Genomic DNA, 17,214 nt, shown 5'->3' with positions numbered 1-17,214 from the left:
TATACGCCTCTATCAGTGGATAGAATGCATTCTCTGAATTCCCCTTTAAAACTTTTGTAATGACACAGGTCATACCTTCCTCATGGTTTATGAACTCACAGTACAGAAGACTGCACAGCTGAGGCTAAATGTATGTGTCCTCTCTCTGAGTGAGTTTGTAGGATGATGCACATTATCATAAATTAAGAGCTTTGTACAGAGAGCTCTAGTGGGGGAAGTGCAGCTTGTGGCTCTTTCCCCCAGTGCAAGATCAGTTTTGACATGTGTTTACTCCTCTACATAAATATTTAGTAACACAAAAATTCTCTCTGGCTCAAATATTTTGCTCTCTTTGGTCAAGTCCCCCATGGGCCAGTGTCTATGTCAAAAACTGTTATCCATATTGTTCGGTTCAGCCCGATTCCTTATTTTGGCCTTTGAACTGATCTGCTGTTTCAGGCAGCAATGGGGTGGTAAACTGATTTTATGGAGCTGTGACTACCTACAATTGAAAGCGAACCGCCATGAGAAGTTATTAAGTAGCCTAAGTCTTAGCATAAAAATATGATTTTTTTTGTGCCATTTTTAACTCTTTCCCCGCCAAACAGAATTTTCCGTTATTTGTAAGAAAATGCTTCCCCGCCAAACAGGGAATTTTCCAGGTTTACGTGTTTTCGCTGTTATACGCTAGGGGGGTGCTATTACGCATCTTCTGAATGAGTACAGAATCTCCTGATCAAAACACAGGCGAAGAAGACGCAAAAAAAAACAAGTGATCGTATGTAAGCATATGCATTTGTAAAATAATTTGATCATCAACATTAAACAGCATATAAATCAAAACTATCTAATGTTACTGAATGAAATGTGGACACAGGACAAGCTATAGGACTGTCCAAGCATTAGGGGTGTTGATGGATCTACTCCATCTGTGTTTGATCATCACCCTGAATCTGATATGGATGTAGTCTTTGACAAAAACTTGATTTTCTCAGCTTTTTGTTCAAAATGTTTAATTTTTATTAAACTTACCCATATTCAAGTGTTGATAAAAAAGGAATGCATAAAGCTAGAGGAAAATTATATATTTTGATATATTGTATGCTCAGATATTCATACAACAAAATATTCTATGGGCCATTACATTTTTGTGAAAATGATCAAAAACGCTGGCGCTGGCTGGCAACTTAAAAAAAACTGTGGCGGGGAAAGAGTTAAAAGAACTTTGTTCTACCTGTGCGGTAGAAAGGTGAACATCCTTTAAATCAGTGTTACCTGACTAGTAAAAATAAACTGAGAAAAAGGGCTGTTGTCTTCCCTTTTGCCAAACAAATAGGAAAACTTCAACACCCATAATGCACTGGGATGTTGCCGTCCAAGGCCACTGCTCCTAGTCTGCTCCTATTGGATAGGCTTGGCCAGATTCAAATACCGCCTTGCTTGAGTATGAAATACTTCTTAGCAAACTTATATTCACAATTGATTGTCGATTTCTATTGCTCCCAGATGCAAGAACTACATAGAGTAGAGTAAACGTTTAACAGGAATTAGTTATTTTTGGTTTCCAGTGAAGGATCCAGAGCATTGTAGGCAGTGGAAAAAGGCTGCAAAGTGTACTAAATATGGAGAGAACACTGCAATGGAAAATCTGAAAAACAACCCTGTTTGTAGTCTCCATTTTAAATAACTATGAACCCAATGTTTTAGGCAGAACGGAGATTTCAAAAGTCCGCCGGATGATGCAGAATGTTTTTGCTGATAAATAAATGGGAATTTCTTGTTCCAGGTAACACAGAGGAGGAGTAAACATTGTTAATTTACATATACTACAGACACTGTAATAATACAAAGCAAAACTCTGCAAACTTACACTTTAAGAAAAAATGTACACAACCACAAACAATTTTTGCTCCCACTTTATATTAGGTGTCTTTAATTAATATGTACTAACATTTAAATTAATCATTTGATACAATGCACTTATTGTGTACATACATGTTTTTACATTGTACTTTTACATTGTAAAAAAATACCTGCATATAATTACAGCTGTAATTAATTTCACCTACCCATACCACCAAACCTGCCGCTAACCTTACCCCTATCACACCTCACTAGCTCAAAAGTGTTTTGCAATACAACATAAACACAATAAGTACATTTTACTTATTTATGACAAGTTTTAAAGTATGGAGTTTCGGCTTAATTTGAGATTTGATCAGATTTACCAAATTAAGGGTTAAGAAGATCACTCTTGACCTTATTCACACAACTAATCCTTAGCCATGATGTTAAATACACAACATTATTTTCACAGCCAATAAATTAGTTCTTAATCCAGGATCAGTGGAGGAAATGGCCACCTGCTAAGCAATAAGAGGTAAATGCCATTATGTTCCATGTAAGTTGCCCACTGCTGATCAGCTCAACAAGACTAATGGCTGAGACTACTTTCATTTGCGAGATAGCCCTCTTTTTTTAAAGCAAGTGGACTGCCGGGCTGAATGGCATTGAGGTTAATTGTGTTAGTAAGGTGCTATGTTTGTGGCACCCTGCAGATCTCTTCCCTGTCGAAACTGCTCTCTTCCTGCCAGGCTGCTCGCGTTACTACTGTCAGAACACTTAATTGCCTGGAGCACTTAATTAATTGGAGATCATAATTTCTGGTAATCGGGCGTGTTTAAAGTGGTCCCCCTTCCCCATCTTTCCTCCTGGACTTTTACTGCATGATTATTCAGATCCATACAACTTGTTGGATGGAGGCTGGTTTAGATAAATGGCCAGGTCCCTATGGCCTGCTTCATTACTGCCTGATTTACTGCACACTCTCTCATTGGAAATATGGGGAGAAATGCAATCACCATTATGAGATTGCGCATTCTAGAGAGTTTCATTTTATTATTTGGGTCAGTGACAAATATGAGTGCCCACAAGACAGGAAAATCTTTTAAAAAGAGTAAAACACATGTGCCAAGTTCTTAGAAATGTAGGACGGACGGACGGACAGACAGACAGACAGACAGACAGACAGACAGACAGACAGACAGACAGACAGACAGACAGACAGACAGACAGACAGACAGACAGACAGACAGATAGATAGATAGATAGATAGATAGATAGATAGATAGATAGATAGATAGATAGATAGTCAATTTATCCTATTTTTTAAATACACTTGTTGACCTTGAGACACACACACACACAGAGTGTGTGTGGGGGGGGGGGGGGGGGGGGGGGTTGGGTACAAGTATTTTTGAATAATTTCATACATTTTTTGGCCATAAAATCCCGAATTCCCATATACAATAACACTACAAATCTAACATCAGATACATGAATAATGCTTTTGGGACACATCCCTATTATTTATTGCAATACTTTAGTTTTAGTGGTCCTAAGTATAAGAACCTGCCATTTCCAACAAAGAGACCTGTGTACTAATATAATACATACTGTATAATGGAACCACAATGTCCAGGTTCCAGGCTGTGCCGAGACATTTTCCCAGGGTGGCCTAATAAGGGTACATTTTGCTGTGTGCAGGGGGAGCTTCTGGTAACAGATGTCCTCTGTTGCATGATATCCACATCCCGTCGGCGAGACTGTGCCTAAGTGCAAATTTTTACCCACTTGGCTGGGCCAACAGCCATGTCCGTCATTGCTTTGGAGGAAGGTGATGACACACTAGAGTTTGTAAACAAAGCAACAATTATACGTGCTTACAATAAAGTATAAGCATGGTTTATTGACCAAAAGCGTCACCCAAGTTATTTTTTAGCAGAATTAAAAGAGCACTAAAGATCAAAAACAGAATGAATGTCTTTGAGCTTTCTTTTATACCCTGACTGCCCTGTGTGATTGCAAGTGACATTGCTTCCCACCTTGCCTTCAGCCCAAGCTGGTAGATGTAAAGGGTGGGGAACAGGCAGCAACTCACACCAACAACTTTCTGGAGCTGCCCTCTCAACGGCACGTCTGCCGTACGTCTTGAAAGAGTTAGCGTTGCCCACGCTCTGCTATCACTCTGAAGTACAGAGGGTGATATAGACAGGTGAATCCACCCTGCTTGTTTTGCTTGATGTTGGAAGTACAGCAGCAAAGCACGCGTTCGAGGCTTTCTGCTGCCTTTTTCTATGAAATATTCATATCTGTCTGCATTAGCATTAGCAAGCTACTAATTGAGTTCTGTGTATTCAGACATGATTAACTGGCTGGCATTCCTCAAAGGAGAGACCCAATTAGATAGCACTTGCATGAATTGCCTTGCGACTTCCCTCTTTGCGCTGTTGTCCCTGTTTGTGTGTGTGCTTGTGTTGCATGTGTGTATCTATTGAGCTGGTTACAGATTTTCATTACTTGCCTAGTGCGCTTGTAATATAATGTAGGTGTAACCAGGCAGAAAACATGACTGTTTGAAGCCTGTTTGGTAGCTTCTTTCTTTCAGTCAAACTTGCATCACTTCCTTCAAGGGAGGAAAATATGTGACCCCAACCTAATGGAGTGTTACTTCAAGTGCTCTGTTTGGCTCTGTTATAAGATGGATCTGGAGTCATGTGTCCAGAGCGGTCAAATTCGGCTTCCGAGCTGATGTTAAGGCAGGCGGACAGCATGAGAAGGGGAGGCAAGGTTCATAAGCAATGACATGATGCTCTATTCATTCAGAACTATTCATTTGTTCAAAAATACATATGAAACCAACCAAGTACATTTATAAGAACTTGTCACATGTGTTTTAGTAAAAGTTCATCAAGGACATCTTTTACTTATATTTACTCTTGATAAATAGATGTGCAAGTATGGTTTATAAATTAGATTGATTTGTGGTCTTTAAGAAATGCTGGGATATTCTACAGTTACAGCGAAACCTTCTGAGGTAACTGCCATAGTAGAGTCAGTACTCCTGTATCTGAAATGTAATGACAGGGTGATGTCTTGGGAAAAGACGTTGAGAGTTCTTGGCTCAGTGCCTTTGCATTCATATCCAATCCCCTGTAGCTCTCTTTCCTTTAACTCTCTTTATTTAAGTAGCTCAAAAGATAGTTTCCCTGAGTGCTTCACAGTCCCAGGGATCCAAAGCAACAGTTTGGTTCTAGTCTGGTTTTCAGTCCACTCAATGCCAAGGACCTTCCGTTGACCCATTACTATTTATCAAGACCCGTTAAGAGCCTCAAAGCTGTCCTCATTCTCTTGGACCATCTATGTCTGTACTGTTAATTTAACATTAATTTAAATTCGTTTACCTTTTTTTATAATATGATAAAAATTGTGCAATTATTCATGTCTCCAGATACACATTTAAAGGCCAAACCACACTTACCAAGTTGTCGGTGTGTCATGTATATTAATCATGCAGTTCATTAAAAAAAAAATTTTTTTTAAATGACAGCTCTAGTAATTTTGCATACACACACAGGCCATTCAGCTGAAGGAATGTGAGTTCTTTAGTCAATGATTCATCTATTCAGAGCATCCAACTGACCTTTGACCTCTCAGCTACAGTCAGAAATGTCTTGGTTTTCTTTTTGATTACTTCATCCTCACAATCCTGTGTGAGTGATTTAGTTTGGGCGTCTGCATATTATTATATTGTAGAGATGTGCTCTAATGTGAAGTTGTCATATGTACATAAATAAATATGTAATTTTGGTGCTGACAGACATTAAAAAAGTTTTATGTGAAATACTAATATTATATATTTATGATGACTTTAAGAATAAAAGCCCTTTTTGGTTTTAAACTATTTAGATTTCAGGAGCTATTTAGATGGTATTTTTTAAGGTAAATGCAGTTGGCAGGGAGACATTGAAGGTGTTTTCATACACATCATACAGGTGTTTTAATATTCTGTGCAAAACAATTCCATGCCACCAAGCTAACTGAAAATCATGTAAAATTGATAAAGCCTCCTATCAAAGAAGACATCCAGTAACTTCAGAGTGTTTTGCTTAAATTCACATTGAGCGCTGTGAATTGGCACTTGATGGATACAGTATATACAGACCTCGTGATTTATCTTCATAAATATCGGTTTCATTCGATCCAGTTTGGTTTCTGTTTTCTTTGGACCAGTCTTCAAATAAGTATCATGATTTGTGAAATTCAAGCCTGAATGTGTCACTTTTTAGTCATTCTTATGGACTGAAGGTCCTCTCAGTGATGTACAGACATAAACTCGACACTCCACACTGTTGGCCAGCACTATGAGAAGTTGTCCTGCTACAGAATTGTGTGTTGTGTTTGCACCCACAAAAAGTGTCCTGGAAGACAGAGAGAGTGTTGGAGCACTTTGTCAGGAAATTGAAAAAGCAACAAGGGAAAGAAGAGGCTACAATTGACTTCAGTGCTCTCCACTCACCCTTTCGTTCAAAAAGAGGCTGTCTGACCTAAATTCGTTTTACCTCATCTGCCTAGACGTTTGTTTAGCCTTCTGGGCAAACACTTAGAGAAATGTATGAAGTTGAAAAAAGAGGAATATATGTGAATATATTACATTCTAGCAGGAGAAGAGTAAACTGAGAGCATGAGTAGACGTCTAGTGCCCTCTAGTGGCTCTCTGAGCCATTATTCTTCCACCAGTGAAGCCATTAGTGGTGCTCTGCGCAGATTTTCCTAAACCATCTTTGAAAGTTATTACCGGACAGTAAATCCAAAGCATGTAAATCAAAACTGCTTTGACGTCAACATAAAAGCTGCAGAAAACTGAAAAGCTGTGCTAGGGAAGAGAGGTCTGACTGACCGAGACTTCACTGTGACAGTTTTCCTACGATGACTTTGGCTCAACGTATTGTGTGAAATCTGCTCTGAAGTGTAAAAACATACTGTTTTTTGAATGTTTCTTCAGAAAACTGTAAGCAGCAGGGAATCCAGACCGCTGGTTCAAGCGCAAAGGTTAAACATTTGACTGTGTTCCTGAAGGCTATATATACAGACTGCCTGTCTTTCTATATTTTCCCCTCCCCCTCTTCCTCGCCTCAGAGTTATGAGACAAGCCTCAAGGGTTCTCAGCAGCAAGCTTATTAAAGGCTTTATCCGTTTCCAGGATTTGCAGAGGATTGTGGCACGGACATTGTTTGTACACAAGTGTTGCTCTGGGAAATAATGTTAATTTCTGTTATACTCACAGAAGAAATCTGACAAATTAGACACTGGTGTACCTATGGCCTTTTTGAGCCTTGACGATCCCTCAGCATTCAGTCTTCTCTGGCACTGTGATCTAAAGTCGAGTTGATCTAAGAATGATTAGCGGAACGTAGGAGCTCAGGGCCAAGTCCTTTGACCTCCACCTCAGCTTGCTGGTGAATCGAGAGCATGGGAAATGATCCCAGTGCACAGGCAGTGCAAACAGGATTTGGCTGTGTTGATACATGGGACTCTTTCCAGTAAATTCTGTCCATGCAGCTGAAAACTCTATATACTACAGATCTGTTCCAAAACCAAGTCAGTTGCCTTCTAAGGCAGCTTCCTAATGTCATAAGTGACAGATTTGGAACTGTACAGTACATTGGCAGGAACACCATGTGTCACATAACCGCTGTTTATCACAAAGCACACGGGAGACTCACAGTTCATTTAAATAGCTTGATATTAGCATGTTGCTAAGCTAACAGTGCAGTACTAACATTGACACACACAAATATCAAATATGTTTGTAGCTATATATTTTAGTATGTAATCAAATTCTTAAATCAGAACTTTTTTTCTCACATCTGCCATCTTGGATAAATCTGGGATTGCCTTCGCGTTATCTTATAATTTGATTAAAACTGACATTATTACTAGCTGGAACTGACTGGAACTGGGCAATATGACCAAAATATTATTTCATGATATAAGTAATTTTATTTCACTAAGTAATTTCAATAAGTAATTTTATTTATTTTATTTCAGATTTTCTCTTTTCATGTTGTTTGAAAACAACAAAATTTGGATGCTGATATTTTAAGACTGCACGGATCTGTTATACTTGTGTGTTTTCTTTCTCAACTGTTTACGTTCACGTAAGACATAAATTACTGTGTTTACTTGCAAATACATGGTCCTTTTGACACATGGGTATGTATATATATCCGTTCAAGCCCACCCCATCCTTTAATGGCGGCAAACAAAGTACCCTAGTCCCTTACTGTTACATAAGCACAGCATATAAAATGTTTATGTCCAGAAGACTCTGGGCTTCTTTTTTGTCTCTCATTTCATCCTGCAAATATCTTATTTTGGTCCTTTCTTTCTCTATACTCTGATCTACACAAACATCATCTGTTAGATACACTACTTTGGATTCTATATTATCTAATGAATAAGATTTATTTTTCTATCTTGAAACAAAATGTAATCTCTGACATAATCATTGCTTGTCTGCCTGGATCACACTGCAATCAGTTGCTTAAAATGTTGTAGTTTGTGTAACAGTATATATATGTTTGAGCTAGGGGTGTATGATATAATCTACAGTAATATCGCAGTTGTTATTTTAACGATTTGCAAGCTGACATTAGAGTCACTTTCATAATTTTTGATTAGTAACAGCCCTATAGTGTCATATTATTCTAATTGATGATTAATATTGATTAAATGTAAGAATAAAAATTTAAAAGATGATGCATACATTTATTAAGTTTAGAAAAAAATGCCCTTATAAAGGTAAAAATGTACCTATAAATCAATTTAAGGGGGCAATAATCGGCCCTTAACGGAAATGTTCATTTCTGTCACCGCTTTGAACTAAGATCCGCAAAGAAAGAACCGCAAAGAAAATGACAATCTTTGGTAGTCAGCTATCCACATCAGGCCTTAACCAGCCAAAGAAAAACACTTTATTGTTATAAACAAAATCCCAGAAAATAGAGAGATCATTTTTTTTGTCAATATCGCACTCCCTTACTGTGAGCATGATACCCACAGCACTGTCAGCCCTAATCATCAGGGCTCATTGGCGCGGAAAACGTGATGGCTTACAGTGTCGCCACACATGCACATAGGCATGGAAGTCTGTGTTTGAAAACAGTACTGAGTGGCTGTGCCAAAGAGACAGGCAGCCAAAGAGGACAGCTGTAGCCTGGAGTCCTCACACATACTGAGATGTGTCTGGGCCACCAAATCCCGAATGGAGAAATCCAGGAAATATTTGTGCATCATAGCCTCTCATGCGAAGACGGTCTCACACATGCTTTCAAAGAGAAAGTCATCCTATAATTGATCACACACAGATGATTTCACCATCCTTTGCTGTAATTGCTTGGCTGGAGGGGAGGGTGGGGGATAGAAGATTCTTTTATATGAAATATCGAAATAACAAATCCAGGGCTCGGGGTGGACATTAAGAAGAGGAATGTGAGCGAAAAGTCATCAGCTGGCCCGCGGCCCGGTATCCGTGGCTGAGGAAAAGCCTGCAGTCATCAGAAAGTGGACGTATTTACTGCTGCGCCTCTCGCAGAACGAAAGCAAGAGTGAAAAATGACTTTGTTTGTGAATCAGAGAGTAGCTAATCAGATCTTACTCTCATTCCATTGCTCACTATATATACTTTATATCAGAACCTCCCCCATTTTCCCTCAGGCATTGAGGACAGAGATACACTTGTGACAACCATTTGGATGCTCACATTATCCTGCAGAAATCCATTAAATGTTGATAGATTGTGGATTTAAAGGGTCCAAAATGTAAATTCTGTCATCATTTACTCAGTTGTGCCATTCTAAAACTGTTTGACTTTGTTTCTTGCGAGGAACACAAAAGTAGTTATCTATCAGAATGCCTAAGCTGCTCTTTTCGATACAATGAAAGTTAAAAGGGTTGTTCACCCAAAAGTGAAAATTCTGAAGTGCTATATACAGTATATAAAATATACTTCAGACAATTCTGGCTATGACTCAACGACAAATGTCAGACTAAAGGCCCGTTCACACCAGCGGACGATAACTATAATGATAAAGAGATAGATCTAAAAATTGTTTTAAATATAAAAAAATAGCTGAGTCCTTACCACAACTATAATGATAGCAGCATAGACAAACGATATTGTTAGAATCACTTTCAGAATGTTTTTTTCTCCAGCTGATGAACAATAAAAACAATGACAGCCAATCAGAATCCACCAGATTTTAAAGAACTAGAGCATTTATGGTAGATGTCATAACTGTGTTTCTTGAGTAAAGGCGAGTTTTAGTCACAAGCTCTTTTTAATATGTTTCATTGGTTAAATATTTGCAAAACCCACAGCCAGACGTAAAGGGTGACCAATGGTGATTTTTGAAAAAATATGGAGAAAAGATGTTTTCACCCGACAGCGACTATGATTCATATGGATATAGATTTGCAATGTCTTTATGAACTTTTTGAAGCATCAAAGATCTGGGAGGATTGATTTTCAGGGACAGAAATATAATTTGTTTTTTGAAGATGAAGAAAAAGCAGCTTGGACACGTTGCTAAATATCTCCTTTGTTCTCAGTGAAAGAAAATAAAAGTCAAATGGGTTTGGAATGACAAGAGTGAGTAAATGATGACAGAACTGTAATTTCTATCATTACAACTCTCGGGAAGATTTTTAGCATGCTAATGAGTATGAAAATGTTAATGTATTTGGTCTTGGCAGAATAGACCTGCTACGCTGCTGCTGCTGTTGATTATTTCTGTTGTTGTAGATTGCTGCTGCAGAGCAAGTACATTAACTTGCTACTGCCAATACACACACGACACGCTGCTGTGAGCATGTAAGATATGCTGCTGCTGCACAAATAGCATATATCAATTATCCCATAGCAGATCTATACAGGTGGAGCTGGGGAAGGTGGAGGGTTTTAGACGAACTCTGAAAGCATGCAGAAAACTGCTATAGAGAATGTTAACCTGCCATTTAAATGTTGAGCAGCATGGACCAATCAGCTGTGCCAAGTAGTTAACATAATTTAATGTAATTATCATCTGCTTGCGTTAAGGACCCATCAGCCTGCGCCATCTAGAGTTTCATGACAGAATTAGGCATTTCTGGCTAAACTAACCCTCTAAGAGTGGGGTGTGTGTGCTTGAGTTTGTGATATGATTCTTCAATGAAAAAGAATGGAAAGTAGCCTTTTTTATCTGTCTATTTCTTATCACTGTAAATCAAGCATATCTTCACTTTTGTTTAAGGTTGAAGGTTATTATGATTGCCAAGCCACGTCTCTCACTATCAGAACTTGAATTATATGCTGATATAAATCTATCTCAGTTGATTTTTTTTCCAAAGTTTGCTTTGGCTGAGCTTGTACGTTATGTAAGATCTTTGTTTCTCTATGTGTTTGATTTTAGAACACCCTGGAGACCTGCAACATCTGTAGTAAGCCCATAATGGAGCGTATCCTACGGGCAACTGGGAAGGCCTATCATCCCCAGTGCTTCACCTGTGTGGTCTGCCATCGGAGTCTGGACGGCATTCCCTTTACCGTGGACGCCTCCAACCACATCCACTGCATCGAAGACTTCCACAAGTATGACCAGACACACATACATGCTTGATTCCACATACTACATTTAGGAACAATGTAAAGATAAGGGATCATCTATCCTTTACATATATATACTTAAAGGGATAGTTCACCCAAAAATGAAAATTACCCCATGAGTTCCTCACCCTCAAGGCATCCTAGGTGTATATGACATTCTTCTTTCAGATGAATATAATCAGAGTTGTATTAAAATTTGGCCTGGCTCTTCCAAGCATTATAATGGCAGTGAATGGCAGCCCAAAATTTGAAGCCCAAAAAAGTGTAACCATCCAATATAAAAGTACTCCACACGGCTCCGGAGGGTTATTAAAGGCCTTCTGAAGCGAAGCGATGTGTTTTTGTAAGACAAATATCTATATTTATTAGGACTGGGTAAAAATATTGATTTCTCGATTTTAATCGATTCTCATTTTAATTAACCGATATAAATTCTTAAATCATCCTGTTTTCAGTTGATAAATGAACGAAGCATAGTAGCGTGCCTCCCATCCAATAAATCACAATAATCTTTGTGCTTTGTTACAATTGATATAAAACTAAGTCTCATATTTCAAATTACGTCCATTTTATTACAAAATAAAATTTTGCCCAGCTCAAGAGAAGCGGCAGTGCAGAGCGCACATAAACTGATCTTCTCTTCCACCTTAATAATACCAGTTACAGCGCGAAATAAACATGAATGAGCATCTGAAAGTGTGTTAAAAGAGAGAGTACAAGTTACCGAAATCCTTATCATGTCATATGGAATCGATCAATCAGTGTTTGCTTGTAAACAATGTGTCACTTAACGTCACATTTACCTCAGAAAAACATATTCAGTGTCCATAAACTCATTAGTCAGCCAGAAAAATTTACTCTAGAGAGGAGCATTTTGCTAAACATATGCACCATATTACATATTCATTATAATTTTTAATGTTCTTCAATATTTAATACATGTTTGAATAAATCTGGTAAGTTTTTATGACAGCCACCATTTAAATGTTTTTTATTAATGTTTTAACTTTATTAATATAAAAAAAAAACATAATTGAGTCAAATTCAAGTGTTTGTATACAAATCAGTTACAAATCTGCTTCAATATTATAGTAGGCTAATGACTCCCATAGTTTACAACTCCCATAGTTGACTCCCATAGTTTACAACATTAGTTAAGAGATATGTTTTCCTTGAGAAAATGTATTGTACCTGATATATATCCAAAATAATCAATATTGAATCGTGTGAATCAAAATCGAATTGTGAAATTTGTGTCAATACCCAGCCCAATATTTAACACGTTATAAAGTAAAATATCTAGCTTCCGGCAGACCGCCTTCCATATTTAACTTGCGGAAAAAGCTTATCTGGCACGACGTATGACGCATATGGTAGTGTAAGCATTTTGAACTGCGAGAGGTGTTACACTTTCTTCGTAAGTTGAATACGAAATGCGGAATGCCGGAATCTAGATATTTTACTTTATAACGTGTTAAATATGGATATTTTTCTTTAAAAAACCCATCGATTCGCTTCATAAGGCATTTATTAACCAGGACATTTTTTATTATAAGTCAGATTGTATTCGTCTGAAAGAAGCTTGAGGGTGAGTAAATCATGGGGGTAATTTAAATGTTTGGGTGAACTATCCCTTTAACATGTCATGTTTATTTATCTTAGTGTGTGACCGTATAAACCTTCACATCTTCATCAGGGTTCAAATATCCCATTCAAAACCATTTATAATCTTATTTGCAAGAAATGTATGTCTATTAAATAGACCGTTCACTTCTGTTCGCCATATTGAAAGCGGATTTTTTGTATGTATTAAGGAACTGAAAGATTTCAGATGGAATCCGTGATTGTGAGAATGTGATCACAACAGAAATGCCATTGTGTCTAGGAACAGTTGTGCCATACCTAGACTGTACTCATTGTTACCACTGTGGTTTAATTAGGCCACCATCTGCTGAACTTCCTCCTTTTTGCTGTTTGTTGGTAAAACCCAATGAAGAAGTTGAATCACCTGATTGTGTTTTGCTTTGTGTACATAACCTCACCGCCTCTTTCTGGTATCTCTGTTCCTGTCCTATGTTCTCAAATTGCTGAACACACTAATGTATTTATTGTGGAGCTTTCTAAAATTTCTGTGTCTATGAAATCAGTTCAACTGGGTAGTAATATTACTTTATTGATGGCTATTTTATACACCGCTTTCCAATATTTAAATGGGATAGAAATGTAATATTATTCATTTATTCTTAAAGAATGAGCTCACCAAAAAATTAAAATTGTCATCATTTACTCACCCTCATGTCATCCCAAACCTGTATGACTTTCTGTCTCTATTCACCGAGGCTACGTTTAAAGCTCTTTTTAAGTTTCCATGACATTGTTAAAAAATGTTTTGTTCAATTTAAGGAACTAAGTCATACAGGTTTAAGGGTGAGTAAACAATGACAAAATGTTTGTTTATTTCGTCATTTTAGAGTAATAATGCTCAACGACTGTTACCATCTTGAATCTTTTGCCTCAGATGTATCTCAGGTATCTTCAAATTACCAAATGTTATAGAGCAGAGAACTTTCTACTATGAAGGCCCAAAAAATCGAATTTGATTGATAGGCCGAAAATAATTGCTGAATTTTATTCAACTACACTACCATTCAAAAGTTTAACCGTGGTAAGGTTGGTTACACTTGTCAAGGCTGCATTTATTTGATCAAAAATACAGTAAAATCAGTAATATTGTGAAATATTGTTACAATTTAAAAGAATGGTTTTCTGTTCGAGTATTATGTTAAATTCCTGTGATGGCTAAGCTGAATTTTCAGCAGCGTCAGTGTCAAATGATCCTTCAGAAATCATTTTAAATCATTTAAATTCTCGTCGAGTGAAAAGCTGTCTCGCGATATCGCCATGAAGGAACGTGAGGGTGAAATTAGCATAGAATATGCCACCGCTGTGTTTCTGGGGTAACCACCTCTTAGCGCTGTTCTCTGTTTTGCTCTCTGTTTGCACTTTGAATACTGAGAGAGTAATTTGATTATGGTTGCACTTATTGTTTGCATTTAATAAGACTAAGAAAAAACTGTTATTTATTTTGTTATGTATACTGTTTTGTTTGTGGAAAGGAGTTGAATTAGGTGGCCACACAAAGCCTCAGTCAGAAGTTCTGGAAGCACATAATTCATGTACAGTAAGGGGCTGGTTGCATAAACCGTTAAGACTAGTCTTAGAAGTTAGACATCAATTTTTTTCTTTAAGACTGTTCATAACTTTTTAAAATCAGTTAACATAAAAACATAGACTGGCCTAATTTGATACAAAAAGTAAGACTGAATGCCCCTTGACTAACTGCTAGTGGGTCATACTAGACCTTAAGACACTGTCTTAACATAATGGCTTAGTTTATGCAACTGGCCCCAGGTCTCAAAGACTTTATTTGTTACAGTGCTTGCATATTGTTGTACTTCAATGCATATGATAATTCATTCTCAGAAAGTAGAACCGAAATGACATTCATTACAAGATGATTAGTTAAAGCATTTCAAAATGTACCTGCAGACTATTTTTCCAGTCATGAATTTTGTCATTGCCAATCTCGTGTCTCGTGAGCTAAGTGTCTCGTCACACTTATAAAGTAATAACTATGTATAGTACTGTAGTAATAACTACATGTAGTTACTTAATATTACTACTCAGTACTTAAATGTATAATTACAGTGTTACAAAGACACCTTAAAATAAAGTGAATATTGAATATTAATGAATATAATGAGTATTAATCTTACTGACCCCAAACTTTGAACGGTAGAGTATATTAAGCATTTTTTTATCAAATTAATTTACATCAAAAGTAACTGACCTCAGGATTACTTTGTTCATAATCGCTCTTTCTCTATTTCCTTTTCCAGGAAATTTGCCCCTCGATGCTCTGTGTGTCAAGAAGCCATAATGCCATCACCTGGCCAGGAGGAGACTGTGCGTATTGTGGCCTTAGACCGTGACTTCCATGTGCAGTGTTATCGTTGTGAGGTGAGCGAAAGCACATGGGTGTGGCTACAAATTGACAAATATATTTGTAAACAGACTTTTTGTACAGAAAAAGTTAATATACCATTTTGTGTGTGTGTGCTCAACACAGGACTGTGGCGGTCTTCTCTCTGAGGGGGACAACCAGGGTTGCTACCCTCTGGATGGCCATGTTCTCTGCAAAAACTGCAACACCAGTCGCATCCAGGCCCTCACTGCCAAGGCCACAACTGACCTCTGAGTCACACACATATGCACATGCAGGTCCTTAATATCCCTGCATTCATCAAATCCTGAGAAACACCATATCCTGTCACATCACTGCACACAAATATTTATGCCCAGACAAATGCACATGTACACATAAAGCTGTCATTCCACTTAAGGGGCCACGACTTGTCATGTCGCTCATGCACCACACACTGTGCCTTGTATTAAAATTGCACTCATTTAATCTGCCCAACCGTTTTAATTAGCAGATATGTATTCGCTACAGCTGCTTATATGCACCTAAACAAAGTAGGCCTTAACATGCATGTATAGACAAGACTGTTAGATTCTAACTCCGATGTTCACAGAACTGTAAAAAGAGAGACAACGTCCTGTTCATTTGGGAAGTGGGTCGTTGAAAAAACCCCTCATAGAACATCATAGAATCTACCTCTAAAAAGGGACCATGCTCTCTGATCACTAGGAATTTCAGTATGTATCCGACTTATGGCTTTCATCTTATTTTTGATCACTGCATCATATTGCTACAGTACTCTTTCAAAGAGAGCTACTAGTCGTACATGAAGTCACACAAGTACACATTCACTGCGATGGCTTTATCGAATAACGCAGATACAAGTTGTAATTACGCATCATTCAAACATGGCTATGTAGCATTTCGGAGATTTCATGTTTGCTAAGGTACACAAGGTATGCTGGTGTGTATATATAGTACGACCTGGACCTTGACTCTTGATGCATCACACCCGCTTCATCAGCATGTTTTTGAGTACATACAGGTGTGTGTTTGTGAATGCATAGCCTTTTGATTTACATTTCTGAATTCACCCTTTGAGATGAAAGTTACCAAAGAGCTACGTTTACTTTCTCTGGGACAGCGTGTATGTATATTATTGTATGCTTATGAAATCTAATGGCAAGAGTATTTTATCCTTTAAGGACTGTGAATGACCTGCAGTAGCTCAGAAGCCTAAATACGTGGTTCATTCAGTGCGGTTTCCTGTTTCTTCTTCAGTGTACCGCTTCAATTCAAGTGAATTTAGTAAGAAGTATTCTGCGCTTGGAATTTTTTTTTTGTGGTTTGGTGTTATTGTGCTTCTAATTGCGCTCAGTTATCGCATCTATTTGTATATCATGAGTGAAAAATGGGTGAAAAGGTATAGGGATAAATTGTATGTATTTTCAGATATGCACAGTGAATTGTGCAATAATGTCACAGCAGAAAGAGAACTATTTGGTTTTAATTTACAATTCTCAGAGGAAAAGCCGTCAGATTAGGTTTAAAGTGTGACAATCAGGGCTGAAAGGATGTTGTATTTTATCTAATTTGATCTAAGACTTTAAGGGCTGATGTGATTTTTTTTTAAATATCTTCAAATTGTGAATTTATTGTAGTATTAGTTACGTAAGATAGATAGACGCAAAAGTGTTATACAAAATAGGACAACCATTTAGGAATAAGAAATTTTCTTTCGTCATTTTGTGGATGATATCATTATGCA

At 37.6% G+C, this 17,214-nt stretch overlaps 1 protein-coding gene across 3 annotated transcripts in view; it reads left to right on the top strand.

Moving 5' to 3' along the window:
- lpp (LIM domain containing preferred translocation partner in lipoma) overlaps positions 1-15,988 on the top strand; it is a 239,944-nt gene extending 223,956 nt beyond the window's left edge. For all 3 annotated transcript variants that reach the window (XM_079841468.1, XM_079841470.1, XM_079841469.1), the window contains 3 exons: positions 11,271-11,449; positions 15,364-15,484; positions 15,594-15,988. In XM_079841468.1, the coding sequence (XP_079697594.1) occupies positions 11,271-11,449; positions 15,364-15,484; positions 15,594-15,722 (429 nt within the window). In that variant the 3' untranslated portion in view covers positions 15,723-15,988. The remainder of the gene's footprint in view (positions 1-11,270; positions 11,450-15,363; positions 15,485-15,593) is intronic.
- Positions 15,989-17,214: the final 1,226 nt, after the last annotated feature.

The sequence above is a fragment of the Gobio gobio genome (genome assembly GCF_949357685.1).
Source record: "Gobio gobio genome assembly, chromosome: 17".
Taxonomy (NCBI): domain Eukaryota; kingdom Metazoa; phylum Chordata; class Actinopteri; order Cypriniformes; family Gobionidae; genus Gobio; species Gobio gobio.
The sequence above is the reverse complement of the archived record's forward strand: the minus strand, read 5'-3'. Positions and strand labels throughout refer to the sequence as shown.